Source organism: the organism of the source record quoted next, unplaced genomic scaffold (genome assembly GCF_019419815.1).
Source record: "Pyrus x bretschneideri cultivar Hongxiangsu unplaced genomic scaffold, Pyrus_bretschneideri_v1 Contig2, whole genome shotgun sequence".
NCBI lineage: Eukaryota > Viridiplantae > Streptophyta > Magnoliopsida > Rosales > Rosaceae > Pyrus > Pyrus x bretschneideri.
Genome location: NW_025999501.1, coordinates 8,872,501 through 8,887,847, shown reverse-complemented (window position 1 = coordinate 8,887,847; position 15,347 = coordinate 8,872,501). Strand labels below are relative to the sequence as shown.

General features: G+C 34.1%; 1 protein-coding gene and 1 pseudogene across 1 annotated transcript; one reads left to right on the top strand and one right to left on the bottom strand.

The window, feature by feature from the left end:
- Window positions 1-878: 878 nt before the first annotated feature.
- LOC103944970 (probable magnesium transporter NIPA4) lies at window positions 879-7,118 on the bottom strand. The gene is made up of 9 exons (XM_009355457.3): window positions 6,562-7,118; window positions 4,871-4,927; window positions 4,011-4,101; window positions 3,778-3,938; window positions 3,508-3,635; window positions 3,269-3,406; window positions 2,048-2,140; window positions 1,465-1,570; window positions 879-1,287 (listed from the first exon to the last, which is right to left on the bottom strand). Exons 1-9 carry the CDS (start codon window positions 6,734-6,736, stop codon window positions 1,181-1,183), a joined length of 1,056 nt encoding a protein of 351 aa, XP_009353732.2. The 5' UTR covers window positions 6,737-7,118; the 3' UTR covers window positions 879-1,180.
- A 3,343-nt stretch (window positions 7,119-10,461) lies between these two features.
- Window positions 10,462-15,347, top strand: part of LOC103945040 — a 9,997-nt pseudogene continuing 5,111 nt past the window's right edge.

Below are 15,347 nucleotides of genomic sequence, written 5' to 3'. Positions count from 1 at the left end.
TGCTCATTTAAATCTGCTTCTGCTTTATCCAAAGGTTTTGAGTTGCTAGGGCGTTTGGTAGATGTGCTTTTTTGAAAAAAACTGGTGCTTGAGAAGGCAATTTTAGGGTTTAGGCGTACAAAGTAAACCCTAATAAGTTCACATCCAACCCCAAAACCTTAATGCACGAAAAGCAGGTCGCAAGTTGGAGTTGTCTACGACATGCAACTCGGTATTTTCATTTCCCGTAATCCACTTTTTCTCAGAAAGTTTTCGTTTAGCAATACCATTACAAAGGACAAGGATCCTCTCCGGATCCTCTTTCTCTCTTTGGGGATTTGGAAATCAATCAATCGTGTCCATTTATTGTAAATCGTACAGTTAGAAATCATTTTAAATTTTAAATTTTAAATTAAATATAAATAATATCTAACGAAAACTGACTGCACGATATACGATGAACAGACATAATTAATTGATCCTCCAGATCCCCACAAAGAGAATCTGGAGAGGATCCTATGCCCATTACAAATTCATTTCGGAAGCATAACATTTCTGCCTGGTTTCAGGCCGTGCTTGCAACGGGTGTTTCAGAAGCTTTAAAATGAACCCTCCCCCCAAAAAAAAAGCCATGGTTGACCCCTTGAGATGGTGGAACGTATCTCAGGAGATCAACCATGGCTTTTTGTCCGTCTTTTTCTTTGGTCAGTGATCAAGTTCTAAAACAAGAGCTGTCCGAGCAAGATCACGCGATTTCAACCAACCAAAACAAAAAGGTTCACGCAGTGACCTCTGAACCCAAAAAAGGCACTACACAACCGCGAACACGGTTATCATCCAGGATATCCAACATCTAATGGGACGCAGTAACTAGTAGCACAAAGACAATAAACACAAAGTTCAAGAAGAAAAGGGGGTTGTGCCCTTCTTTGGAAATTCATTGAATGACAAATGTTAGCCAGGATATACTGCAAAACCAATTTGCGCAAAAATTACAATCGGCGAATGTCTTTCTCAAGTGGGCTGTAACTGTAAAGCCAATCTGAGAAACAAAAAAGGAGGAGACTCTTACCAATCTCTGAAACCATCCAAAAATATATGATTCGATAGGTGGCCCAGATACGACGCTCCATTAAATACAGTTTCACTTAGCAAGGTCCCGGAAAATAAGCAACCAAGCTTGTGGGACGGCAGATGTGAGCTATAAAGAGTTATCTTGCCATCTGAGAGGGATGCCTTCAGAACCATCGATTCCATCTTCATCTGCATGCTTAGATAGTCGCACGGAGGACATTGATGTTGGCAAACCTGTACAATTTGATAAAATACCCCATCCAAGGTTCAGAATCATAAAAAGAATTTAATTGTTTTCATGCAGTCCAAAAACCAGGCAGACAAATACCAGACACCCAACCACAGGTCCGTTGTTAACAATCTAAGATTGACGATAATCTGTCACTGATAAAAATATTTAAGGAAACATACCATCAACCATATCCTTTGTTCTGTGAAGAAGAAAAGTTCCTCCGAGGATGGTCACAAACCCACACATTTCTGTCACAACCTGAGTTGGACTCTGTCTGTCCCAATCCTGAAAGCACAATAAGACACCATGATAAGTTGCAAATGGAAATTTACCGGTGTGAAATATTGCACCTCAGGTGAAAGAAAAAGAGAACCGGATTATTAGAGACAAAAACACAGAAACCACTTGGGCTCATTTGATAAGGTTTTTGTTTTCCTTTAAGAGATTGGGGGAGCGAATTGGAAACCGAAGAAGCCGAAATACGTGAGAAAGTAAACAATTAGAATACATAAATTTTAAAAATTGAGAACTAAGACAATTATTAAATGGACCATTATTTATCTGTGTAATCTGACTTTAGCACGCACACAGATTAAAAAAAAGACTTCGGTGCTAGCTTATAATTTAAATTATAGAGAGGACAGCAGCAATGGACACCTCTATGTAACTGAAGTGTTTCATAGACAGACAGATTCTAAATCAAAATAATCAGAAAACTATGACGACGCAACATACCAATACAAACTGTGAAGAAGAACATACCTTAAACATGATAACGCTAGCCAGAATAGTTAGTGATGTGAACATAACATAGTATATAGGAGATACCACAGCTGTGTTGAAAGTATCAAGTGCCTGCGATGGAAGGAAAACACTTATCAAAATAACAATTAGAACAATTAGAAAACAATAACAATCAAGCAATCATGTAAAAAAGATTCCAGCCTTTTAAAAAGAAAAACTAAGGAAACAGACGGTGACTACAATTTCAGAAGAAGGAAATATATAACAGGTGAAAACCTAAGAACTCTTTATTAAATGAGTTAACTAGCTTGTATAATGGGTAAAAGGAATGATCATCCGCTTTACCAAAGATTTACGGGCATCTTAAATGGAGACGTCAAATGATCAACACCAAATTTTTAATCGCCTACGTGCAATTTAGAGTCCAACATCCAGTTTCTCCTCCAACCAATGTTCGCATTATTATTCTCTTGGTATACCTACATTCTTGTATAATTTTTTTGGGCTGGGTTACCTACCATTTATGATAGTTATCTAGTTTGCTGGTCATTTTACCAATTCTGTGAATTCACTTTGTAATGTTGGATTGAAACATCAGTTTCCTATCCAAAAGAAACGGAACAGATATCAAGGAGTAATACTATTTGAGTATGAAATTACAAAATCAATTGCTTACAAAGAAAACAATACCCGCAACGACACAATGTGAACTATTGCAGTTCTGTCACAATAAAGTATATCCGCATATCGTAGGTGAAAATCTGGGACATACTGCATCTCTATGCTGGCTTTGAACATAAATGAATGCAAATGCGGAAGAACCAAGAAAGGGACAAAATTCATGATTGGACTTTTCCCCAATCTCAGGCCTTCCTCAATACAATCATTAGTTCCTTTTAAGATTGTTGGCATTATCACTAAGTTTTTTTCTCTTCCATTTTTCTGTCCTAAAATTTTTATTAGGTGAGAGGAAAAAGAGTCAACTAAAAGCATTTTTGTAAGACTAAGACTTGAGTTTGGCCAAAGAAGTGATAGTAATTATAACTAATTTATTTGGGTAAGCACAAAAGTAATGATAACTAAAGTGTAGACCTGAGTTTAGGAATAAACTACTTGGTTTTTGCTCGACAATATCAACTTCAAAGCAAGTCCGAGTGTTTATTTGGAAGATCAAAATAATAACAAACGAAAAATTAAAATAAAGAATGACGCAAGGACAGAAAAACAACTAATACTTACCTTATTCAAATAATTCATTTGGGTAAGCACACAAGAAATGACAACTAGAGTGAAGACCCAAGTCTGGGGATAAACTAGTTGATTCATGCCCGATAATGTCAACTTCAAAGCAATTCCAAGTGCTTTAACACTCATGACCTGTCAAAGGACACCTTCAGAAACACACTTGAAAAGAAGACAACATCACATAGATAGGGCAAGCAGATTTCAAATTAATGAAAGTATAAAGCAATACATACCGATAACGAGCCAACAAGGGAACAAACTCCAATGTAGACCATTATGTGTGTCTGGCCATATTGCGGGATAAAGTGGAATATAAGTATAAACACAGCAGTTATGACCAAAGCTGCATACAAGAGAAAACCTACAACAAACCAGTATGATTATCGAAAATTATCCTTTTTCCTCGTAATGTAGCCAAAGGAGTGTAAACCATAGAATAAAACATGAAATTAAGAATAAAATACAATAAAAGAACAATTAGATGGAGAAAATGAACCAATTACCTGGTTCCATGGCAAGATCCCAAACTTCTGTAACAGATTCAATCATACGTTCTTGAGGAGCATGTAAAACAATTGTTGTAGAACCCACAACACACAGAGCACAACCAAGAACCCCAAAAATATGAAGCCTCTCACGTAAAATAATATGTGCAAGTACAGCACTGCAAGACAATATTACAATCAGCACTAAACAATAAGAAGCAACCATATGGATGTGTGAATTTGTATCATGCCTGATAATTATGCTGAGAGCACCAAGAGGAGTTACTAGTATAGCTGGCGCAAAGGCATAAGCCGCAAAATTAGCAATTTCCCCAACAATCACTGTCAAAATGGCAATTCTGTCAGAATCTTCCTTTTCAAAAATAAGGTCATGACTATAAGACACATAAATAACTAACTGGTTCCTTAGACTATAAAATGCTTGTTTCTATGATCAGCTATAAATTAGCATGTAGATACCAGAGAACGATCGTCATTCCTATTTACTTTTTCTGAGAAAGAAACAACTTTATTGCAACAAGACAATGGAAAACCATGCTAAGTCACCCTGAAGCTTTGAAGGGATTCTAATCACATGAGGTTAATGAGTAGACCGCAGACATCAGTCTACAATTTGCATCCATCTTTAGTCTATTGTTTCTGATGAGTAAGCAATGATCTTACCGTCAAGGCTCTCTGAAATGCTTGAATTTTGCTCACCAAGGTTAGCCAAAAATAGAAGTATCCTCAGAGTTATACATCGTGAAGTAATTTTCAATGACACGTATGCCAACTTATTCATGTCTAACGGTGCAAAAGGCTTTCCCCTAATTTCGATCTTGTAAAGTAAATTTTCCTTAACACCCATTCTTTCCCTAAAGCTTGAAGCTTGTCTACAAGTGTACCAGTTTTACTGTATCAAACATTTGTCCACTAGGATCCATATGTTTGTATGTTCAGTGTACACACAGGTCAGAAAATGTCATTTGTTTTCCTATACTATTCAAAATAACCACTTTCAGTAACATAAATAGAAAGAATAGTCTGCCAGAGAAACAAATAATTGATTTTCATTGATCACATAACTGAAAAAGAGAAATATATAACTCACTCGTTATCATGCCTACCCACCAAAGTGGCTCATATAGGTAAGAATATCCTCCAACTCCTGTCAAACATATAAAATGATTCAATAGTAATTATCCACTGAACGGAATACAGAAACATATAAAGCACAAAAGAATAGAAAAGAAGCAAAGGCATGAAAGAAAAGCTGAAATTATCTAGCGTATTCCAAAACCAAGTGCTGTCTACATGTTGTTCAGATACTGGTTTTTTTATGACAAAAGTAAGGTGATTTATTAAAATACCACAGAAGTTAACAAGAAAAATATTAGAGGATCAGTAACATGCCATAAATAGAAGAAAAACCCATAAACTAATGATCACTGGACTTGAATTAAAAGAGTCAAATATCCAGAGAATGTTCTATCATTACATTCTTCTACACAAGATCAAACAGCTACCAATCACTTAGAGACCATACTGCAATACTTGAATTGGTCAATGGTTTCAGGATGAAAGATATCTAAAATTTTCAATTCAAATCAACTGAATCATAGATGTGTAACACAAAAAATGTAAAACCAGAATGATTTAATTTCAAATGATACTTAATCTGGCAAAACAAAATCAATGCATAAAATGTAAATTTCAAATTAGAAACCAAACCCACAAATAAATAGCTGCCTTGATATAATGCATCTATGTCAGGGTTTTCAACCTTGGAAAGAAAGCCATCTTTTCTTGAGAAACATGAATTTATTACAACTGGTAATAAGAACCATCAATTATTATGAAAGATAAGATGCAACACTGATAGATGGAACTATAAGAAACCTTGCAAAGGAAGTCTAGAGGACCAATAATGACACAGAAATGAGAAACTCTTTGGACGGACATCAATGCCATATGGAAAATAAAGAAATCTAAAATAGTCACTGATTGAAATAAAAAACATAAGAAACTTCACAAACTTATCCCTTGAATGTAGAATCTTTCACTTCTGAGCTTCTTTCATCTCAGGTGCCTCAAACACACCATGCGTGTGGCAGCTAATATAAGTTAACATATGACAATCATACATTGGCTAAAAACATTTGCAGTGACATGCGGTTAATGTCAACTGATACTTAGGACTAGGTTTAAATTAAGTTTTTATTTTTTATTTTTTTCACACGGAGTAATATTCTGTAAGTCAGAACTGCACTAATAAGTCAAACAAAAGCAATTTACAACTGAAGAAAAATCTCTAAAATCAACAACTTTATGAACCAATCTTCATATATCCCATTTCCATTTCCGTGTTACATGAAAGAGATAGAAAGTTAAAACAACAAAGTCTAGAATCAGATCCAATTATTCAATATTATCAAATCCTGCATACGGTTAGAAATGAATGCACACTTACAGACACACGAATCGCATCATATCTTGACAAAGTGAGATTTAAGTTTACAGAGCTGCCCAATTAATATTGAGTGAAATTGGGGTTTTAAAAACAAAACAGAACATATCAGCAAGAACTTAGAGTCAACAACTTCAATCAACTAAATAGAACAGCTTTGCCCACCAATCTGGACACATTCTAGCCCACATTCCATTTTCGCTAAATTCGCAGTAAATTTTGAAAATTGCAACAATTTGAAAATATACTCAAAAACCCAATTGCTCCATTGACAAGAATCTCACATCAGAATGATCAAAAGTGAAGAACCCAGATAAGCATTTAGAATTACGAACCTGCTCTGATGCCAGAAGCTCCGGCCTTTTTCAATCCCTTCTTCTTCACAATGAAACTAGCACCGATAAACAAACTTGAAGACAAAGCAAGAATCAAACCCTTGATGTTGTCAGAGGACATCCCCTTGTACGAGTCTCTCCAGCTCAACGGGGGGCTCTGACCCCCGGTCGCCATGGCCAAGAAAACCCCCAAAATTCAAAAACCCTAGCAACCTCCTTCTTCTTCTCCGCTCACACGCTTCGACTGTATCATTACTGTCACAAAAGTGCAAAATAGCCCCCAAAAGAGAGGCCGATTTTTTACTCGGCCGGGACTCGGAGTGAGTTGGGAAAGCAGCCACGCTCGCTCGCTGGATCGTCGTTCACAGAATACAGAGATGTAGATGGAGAAGTAATTGAAGATAATGTCGGCAGTTGGCGGTGGGTACTCAACCAATATACAGCTGGAGTAGATCGGAAGGCAGAGGAGAGAACAAGAAGGAAGAGGGAGAGAGAGGTGGTGTGTCGTGCGCGTTAATGGGAATCGAAGTTTTGGATTTTAATTAGTATTTTTAAAGCTGGTTTACCCATCGTAAAGACTTTCACTCGGACCAAGGTTGATTACTGTTGTACTCCATCTTCTTTCCTTTCTTCTTTGTTGTGTAAATTTTCAAACAAAAAAACAAAAGAAATTGGAATCCCCGTCTCTTTTTCAACAATTTTTTTACTAAATATTTGTTTTTTTTTTTCCGAGTTTGATTAAGAAGCTTTGATAGCCACGTTAAAGCATCTCTAATAAAAATGTCAAAAAATAAACGTCAAATGTTAATTTGATTACTAATGTAGCGATGTCAAATTTAAAAAAAAAAATAACTAAAATTATTTTTCATGATTTATAATTAATGCATCAATGAAATACACACTACAAAATAATTAAACAATTAATTGACATCATCTTTTTCAATGTCAAATTTGACACCAAAAGATTCATATGTCAATCCACGTAGGATGTTATAGATAGATTGACATATCGATTAGAGTTTAATTATACCTTCAAGTTTTTTATTGCATGACATTCTACGTAAGCTTTGATATATCCTTTAGAGATGATCTTAGCATTTTCAAATGTTATTTACTTACGTGTCATTTATGCTTTTTTAAACCAAAATGTCATATATTTATTTTTAAATTTGTCTCTTTAGTTGTTGGAGGAATTTGACCTAACATTCGTGTCGTATTTTCCGTATTTATATCATACTCGATATCTTAACGGGTCATGTCGTGTAACACCCGTTAAAATAAACAGGTAAAATGACCCGACCCGAAATCGACCCGATAATATTAACAAGTAATATGACTCAACCCGTTACTCGTTAAGGAAAATATATTTTAAACCAATAAATGATCAAATGAAAAACATAATACTAAATAAGTATATACATACCATACTATCACATCCAAAACATAAAAATGCATTTTTCTTTTTAGTATATATTTACATACACAAAATAAGAGCATAATAAAAAAACATTAGAACATTACAAAATATCAAATGTTCAAAAGATTTGCAAAATTAAGGACATTGGAACATTAGAACATTGGAACCTTGCACATTTTCTTTAATAGTTTTTTAATTAATGTAGAAGAGTAAAAAATATAGAAAAAATATATAAACGCTCGTAATGACAAGTTTTACAACTTTCGTGAAGAGCTTAACTTCGAAATTCGCCACTATAATCATATAAATCAAAAATAAAAAATTAACCATTGATTGTTGTTTGCATTTACACTTCATTTTTCTCATCAAATTTTGTTTTTTCGGATTTTCTTTTTTGAAAACATAATCTATTAGAGGATGCAGGAAGATGAATGGTTTGGATAGTTGATATTATGTTCAAAGTTTTATGGTTAGTGAAAATATTGCTTGATGTTTATAAAATTTCTACAAACTATATGACATCGACTCATATTTCAGTTAATCGTAAATATTGCAACGTGATATCAAAGATCTGAACTGTTCATCTTCTTACATCTTCCAAATGATCATGTTTTCAAAAAAGAAAATTTTAAAAATGAAATTCAGTAAGAAGAATAAAGCGTAAATGGCAATCGGTTAAATATAAATTTAAGGTTTCATGGATTATAGTGTTGGATTTCAAAGCTGACTCCTTCATGAAAGTTGTAAAGTTTGTTACTATGAGTGATTGTATATTTTTTTTATATTTTTTACACTTCTACAATAATTATTATTAATTTTATTAATTTTGCCCTCAAATAAAAAAACATTATTCATGAGGGTTTGGAGTGTAACCATTATCTACTCATGGAGGAATAATGATGAATCACGAGTGTTTATATATTCTTTCACATTTTTCATACTTGCGTATATGTCTTCTTAGTTCTTGCCCATACAAATACTATACTAGTTTATTTTAATTTTGGACAACAACATGTTAAGTAAAATTTATCCTAGTAATGATAATAAGGAACTCTCATAATAATAAAAAATAATGATTAAAACTTTTTTTTTTTAACTTAGGTAGAATAATAATACAAAACTATATATTTAATATAGAATATATTAAATATATTAATATGGCTATTGTATTTTATAATAAATCTTTTAGTAATTAAACTTTAAAATTATCAAAATAATTTTTTCTTAATGGGTCAAAACGGGTTACCCACGTGTTACCCGCGTGTATACCCGTTAAGAACTTGTTATTAACGGGTCATCCAATAATGACCCGAAACCCGTTATTTTCGTGTCGTTTTCATGTTTTATCATTGTGTCATGTCAGAAATTATCGAGTCTAGGAATTTCTTCCTATTTTGGTGAGATATCAGTTACTACTTGTTAATTATCTTTTTTTGTAATATAAATTTTTTGTTTTTTATTCGAAAGTTAAATATTTTTTTTTTCCAAAATGAGTCTTCAGGATGTTCTTCATTTTTCGGTCTTTTATTTATTTTATTATTATATTTTTTTTTTGTTACTTTGGGTAGAATTAGTTTTTGACACAATAATATTAGTTTGTAGTACATTTGGGTTTTAAACATACCACAATATTTAGTACGTCCATGGTACATTTAGGTTTTAAACATACCACAATATTCAGTACGTCCATGGTACATTTAGGTTTTAAACATAGCACAATTGGAGTTTTGATTTATAACATTTATAAGATCATCTCCAAACCCTTCGGTTAAAATCTAAAAATTTTAACCTAAAAAGTTTAGGTTTTAACTCAAAAATGATTTTTCTCCTTTAATCCTTTTGGATTAAATTTTTAGCCCAAGATTATTAAAGAATTAATTTAGGATAATTTGTTCTTAAAGTAACTTTAAAAAAATTATGTAGACTATACTAATTTAGTTTTATGAGCATTTTAGCTTAAAAATATTTAGATTCCGATAAATATTGAAATCACTAAACCGATACCATGAAACTCATGGAACACATGAAAAAATATAAAACACATAAAATAATTTTTTCTAATTACTTTAGCCGTTGGATTTAAATTTGGACCGTTAGATTTTTTTTTTTTTTTTACCGTTAGATTTGATCATATTGGAACATCTCCAAAGGAGACGTCAAAATGTCCATAAATTATAATAGTAAAAAAAAAAGATCTCACTAATGTTCTTCAACCGAAATGTCAATTCTTATGTGGTGATAACATGGATTGGCAGTAAGAGGGTTGCTGTCAAATTTGACAGCAACTTCAAAATTAATTATTAATAGTTGTTTAATCATCATTGTAATTAATGTTGTTGTTGACGAATCCGAATTCTCTTTGTGAGGATCCTAGAGATCTGTGAATCGTGTCCGTTCATTGTACATCGTGTGGTTAGAAATTATTTTAAATATTTTTATTTAAAATTAAACATAAACAATACTTGATAAAAACTAACCGCATAATGTACGATGAACGGATCCTTAAAATCCTTACCAAAAAGATCCGAAGAGGACCTTGTTGGGTTGTTGACCAGTTCCCGTTTGTTCAATCAAACCCAGTGAACGGTCTCCTTTTGTTCAAGAAAAAGGTAAACGGTCCGGATTTAATGATCTTAAATGCTTTTTATTAAATTTTTATTAGTTTAATCATTTATTTTATAATATAATAACCACAAATGTAATGCCCCGATAAATAATTGTTGAAACTCATCGATAGTGTATGCCATTAATTTTACCAAACACCCAAAAAAAAAGTAAAACAACTTTCTCTAAGTTTTTCCTATACTAGGAGACGATTTCAAACGTTTCACCACTTGGACATGTTTAAACACCAATTGGTGGATAACAGTGAAGCTGGGGAAGACTACGAGATATATGATGAAGGTGCAAGCGATGACATGTTTAATCAAGCCAATTTTATCGATTACTAACTCCGCGAAAGTTGGATGATGACACTCATATCGAAGTCTTTATCTCGTAGAATGTTCTCACTAGTGACCAAATTAGCGAAATCTTTATCCACACGTTGAGGAAGCAGCATCGAAAAAGGAAAGAGGAGCATTTACTTATGGATATCAATTTTTCTTTATAAACATGAAACCTACATGATAATAATCAATTACGAATGATCTGAAATAACACAAAAAAATTGTTAAAATCCATTGGCAACATATAATTATCCAATCCAAAAAGGGCTTGATATGCAGAACATAATAAAAAGGACTTATATATCTACAATACAAAGAATATCATTATTGAGACCTCAAATGACGTATATATCTAAATTATTAACTTGATCGTGAAAGAATGTTAATTATTACCATATAAGTGTTTCACTTTCGAGTTACGTTCATCTTGTAAGCTACAATGAAAATTTAGCGATGTTTTATTTTTTTAGTTTCTAAAAATATAAATGAATATAAGTGTTTTCTTGAAGAAGAATCTTAAGCTTAATTGACCTTTCTTTTACGATTTGTATCAATTGTTTTTGTGAACTCGGATGACCATCATCACTTGTCATCTAAGAAATGACACAATAAAAAACTTGTAAAAATCCATCGATAACATATCCCATAAAATTTACCAAACGTACCGAAAAAAATCAAAAGAATTGTCTCTCCAATAACCCTATACAGTTAGTCGAAAACTGTGGACTGGTTATGTCATTCGATCAACAATAGCACCCCAGGATGGAACTTATCCTCTGGATTGTCTCTCACAAGGTTGTCCATTTGTTCTTGATGATGATCTCCTTTGCATCTACGATTTTCGAGCATTCTGACTCAAGCAAAGCATTCTTCACCCTATTGTGTTAATAAAGTTTCCATCAACTGAGAATTAAAATAGATAAAAAATGTACAAACTAAAACGACACATGTAAATGTAGGATATTGTAAAGTTGCAGAATACTGTAAAAAAATTAACTGAGCAATTAACTGAGCAAGGAAGAAGTAGAAAGGCAAGGGAGCTGTTGAGATGGTTCTCTTCTCTCTTTTTAAAGTTTTAATGATGCTTCTGATTTTATTTTGGGTTGAATTTCAAATTCTACATAGGCTTGTGACAAGTAATCTCTCATGACGGTTTGGAAATGATAATTTGTTCAAAAACTTTTTTTTATTCTGGTTGAACAAAGTAGGTTGATTATCTGCAAATTTCATGAGCTTTTCAATAGGACTGTTTAGCAACTCTTTTGCATGTAAATAGTATGTAAATACACATTAGGTAGTTCTACTCTTTCAATCCGCAGCATCGCACATCGCAGAGGTAATGGTTGCTACTTTCCACTAACATACATCTTGTAAAACCTCACTCCCATTTTTAAAAATTGTTTTATGGAATTGGTTGGTGAGCCATGTGGGGCTCACCTCACGTGGCTCACCTTATTTTTGTGTCCTCCGTTCTCTCTCCTCTCTGTTCTCTCCGAGTTCCCTCTCTCACCTCTCTTCTCTCTCTCCCTCTCTCACTTTCAGGGTGTGTTTATGTATTCGTAATCAAAATGAAAATGTAGAATTACGGAGTACTCCGGTATTTACTAAATATAGAGGAATAAAAAAAGCAGTGGGGCCCACACAAATTTTGGAATTCAATTCTTTTTATTAGTGGAATTGGATTCCCTAGATATATGTGGTAATCCGATTCCTGATTGTTTGGGCAATCAGAATAACATTTTTGTTTTCTTTTATGTCCTCACTTACTTTTTTTAATTTCCAAAACCATCTACGTGACTGATACATGCTTAACGAAAATGTATTGGTTATTGGTGGCGACCTCCTAAGCTAGATTGTTGCTGCTAGAAGTAACGTCCGTGACACTGACTGAAACTTTCCTTTTATTGTTTTGCACTATTTTCCACTTGATGCTCTTTCAAACAATCAGTTCGAAATTGAAATTGTTTGCATTTCCGTCATCCTAGACACTTCACAGAAATTAACTTAATTTACTTGTAATTGCAACACTTATGAACATCACCAGTTTGTTGTTGTACACTCGTCCTAGTTGATGGAGGATACTGTCTATTTGAGATTTTGTGTCATTTTCTCTATGGTGTTATGGATGTTTCGGTGACTGTTTTTTCATGGCATTTAGGGCCTATTTAAAGAAGCAAAGAACAATGAGATGCGCCTTGGTATTTGCTCTAGAAGCAAGGATGTTGTGGAACCCAAGATAAAACCTCAATGGTATGTCAAATGCAGTGGTATGGGAAACCAAGCCCTCGATGCTGCCATAGATAGTGAAAATAGGAAGCTTGAGATCATCCCAAGACAATATACTGCTGAATGGTTAAAATACTTGCGGTTGGTTTTTGCTCCTTGCTGGTCCTTTGTTGTCAGTATTCCAAATATCACACTGATTTCGCCTAAATATTGGTGGATATATTGGAAAAATCAGCTTGGGGAGCAAAGATTTTCACCCTGATTCAGATAAAAATCAGAGTTTAAGCATAATAACACCGATATTGCCAAAATCCTTTCCAAAAATATAGAGTACCCAGATCAATACTACATAGATTGTGAAGAAATATCTTCTGGAATTCCTAGTAATTGAGGAAGCAGGGTAAACTCCCCAACACCCAAACCTAATTAGAGCTGCAAGTTAATGAACAAAAGGTCCAAAATGTCAGTGGGAGATAGGTGCATACCTCGCAAGGAAGAAGAAGGCTAGACCCTTTAGGCAAACTGTACCATGACCTTGTTCACATTTAGTGAAAAAACGATGGATGTCTGAACAAATAAAGCTCAGCATACATTACTGATAACAGTTAAAGGATTAGTTTATATTCTAATTGCCATCAGGTATATTATATTAGATATAAAATTTATATATCTAACACCTATATTATTGTCGTGTTTAACATTTCTTAAAGTTTCATTTCAATTTTCCAGTGTTTATAAACTTTCCATTATTTCCGTTGACGTGTCATTAATACTGAAACACCCGTCAAATTGGCTACCGATGTTTCTGTCAGCGCTGATGACCATGGTGGCTGTTTTAGCTGTTATTTTGATATTTTCTGTTGAATAAGAAGAGTATCCAAGATAACTCTAATGATCCCAAGAAGAAGAAAATAGAACACACTCTTAAAGAAAGCTCACAAAACAAACTAATTAGCAAAGCTTTTCTTATTTAGCTCTAGGCTTTGTTTTTCCTTGGATGATTTACAATGCTTGAGAACTTGGGTATTTATAGCAAACCAAATGAATAAACTAAGATTATTTATTACCACACAAAACACATTAATTTCACCTAATTTATTTTTATTCAACCATGCCTAACATTGCCTAATTTTCCATACCTAACTTTGACATTGATTTTCAACATCTTTGACATTGATTTTCAACACTCCCCCTCAATGTCAGCTCTCATTCTTTGCACTGTGCTGAGCAGACAGCGAAAATTTTCGAGCTTCCCTGTACTCAAACTTTTTGTGAACAAGTCCGCAACTTGATCATTTGTCTTGATCTGTCTCATCTCAATCTCTTCTTGCAGAACCTTTTCTCTGATAAAGTGGTAATGTACCTCCACATGCTTAGTTCTTGCATGAAAGACTGGATTTTCCGCCAAGCGAATTGCCGATTGGTTATCACAGTACAATGGTACTGGATAATCTACTGGTTGATGTAGATCACTCATCAACTGTACCAGCCATGCATTCTCTTGAGCTGCCATTGCTGCTGCTCTATACTCTGCTTCAGTGGTTGACAATGATACCGTCGGCTGTCTCTTGCTACACCAAGAGATGGTTCCAGAACCAAGCTTAAACACATACCCAGTTGTTGATCTCCTGGTGTCATGATCTCCCGCATAGTCAGCATCACAGTAACCAACTAACTTGCAGTCTTCACCTTTCTTGTACAAAAGACCATAGTCAATTGTACTCTTCACATATCTCAGTATTCGTCGAACTGCTTCCAAGTGAGGCTTCTTTGGATTTTGCATGTACCGACTCATCACACCAACTGCATAAGAAATGTCAGGTCGAGTCAAGGTTAAGTAGATCAGACTACCTACCAATTGTCGATACATCGTCGCATCTTCCAAATCTTTTCCTTCATGTGCACTCATTTTGACATTTGGCTCCATCGGCGTAGAGATCAGCTTGCATTCGAGCATTCCGAACCTCTTCAATAAATCTTTGGAATACTTCTGTTGACAGAGAAATATTCCTTCTTGTGTGCGATCAACCTCTAGACCAAGGAAGTGCTTGAGTTGACCAAGTTCCTTCATCTGGAAACGGACTGATAAATTCTCATTCGTCCGAAGAATTTCTGCCTCATCATCACCGGTTATGATCAAGTCATCCACATACACTAGCACGATAGCTAGCTTTCCTTCATTGGCTTTGACAAAC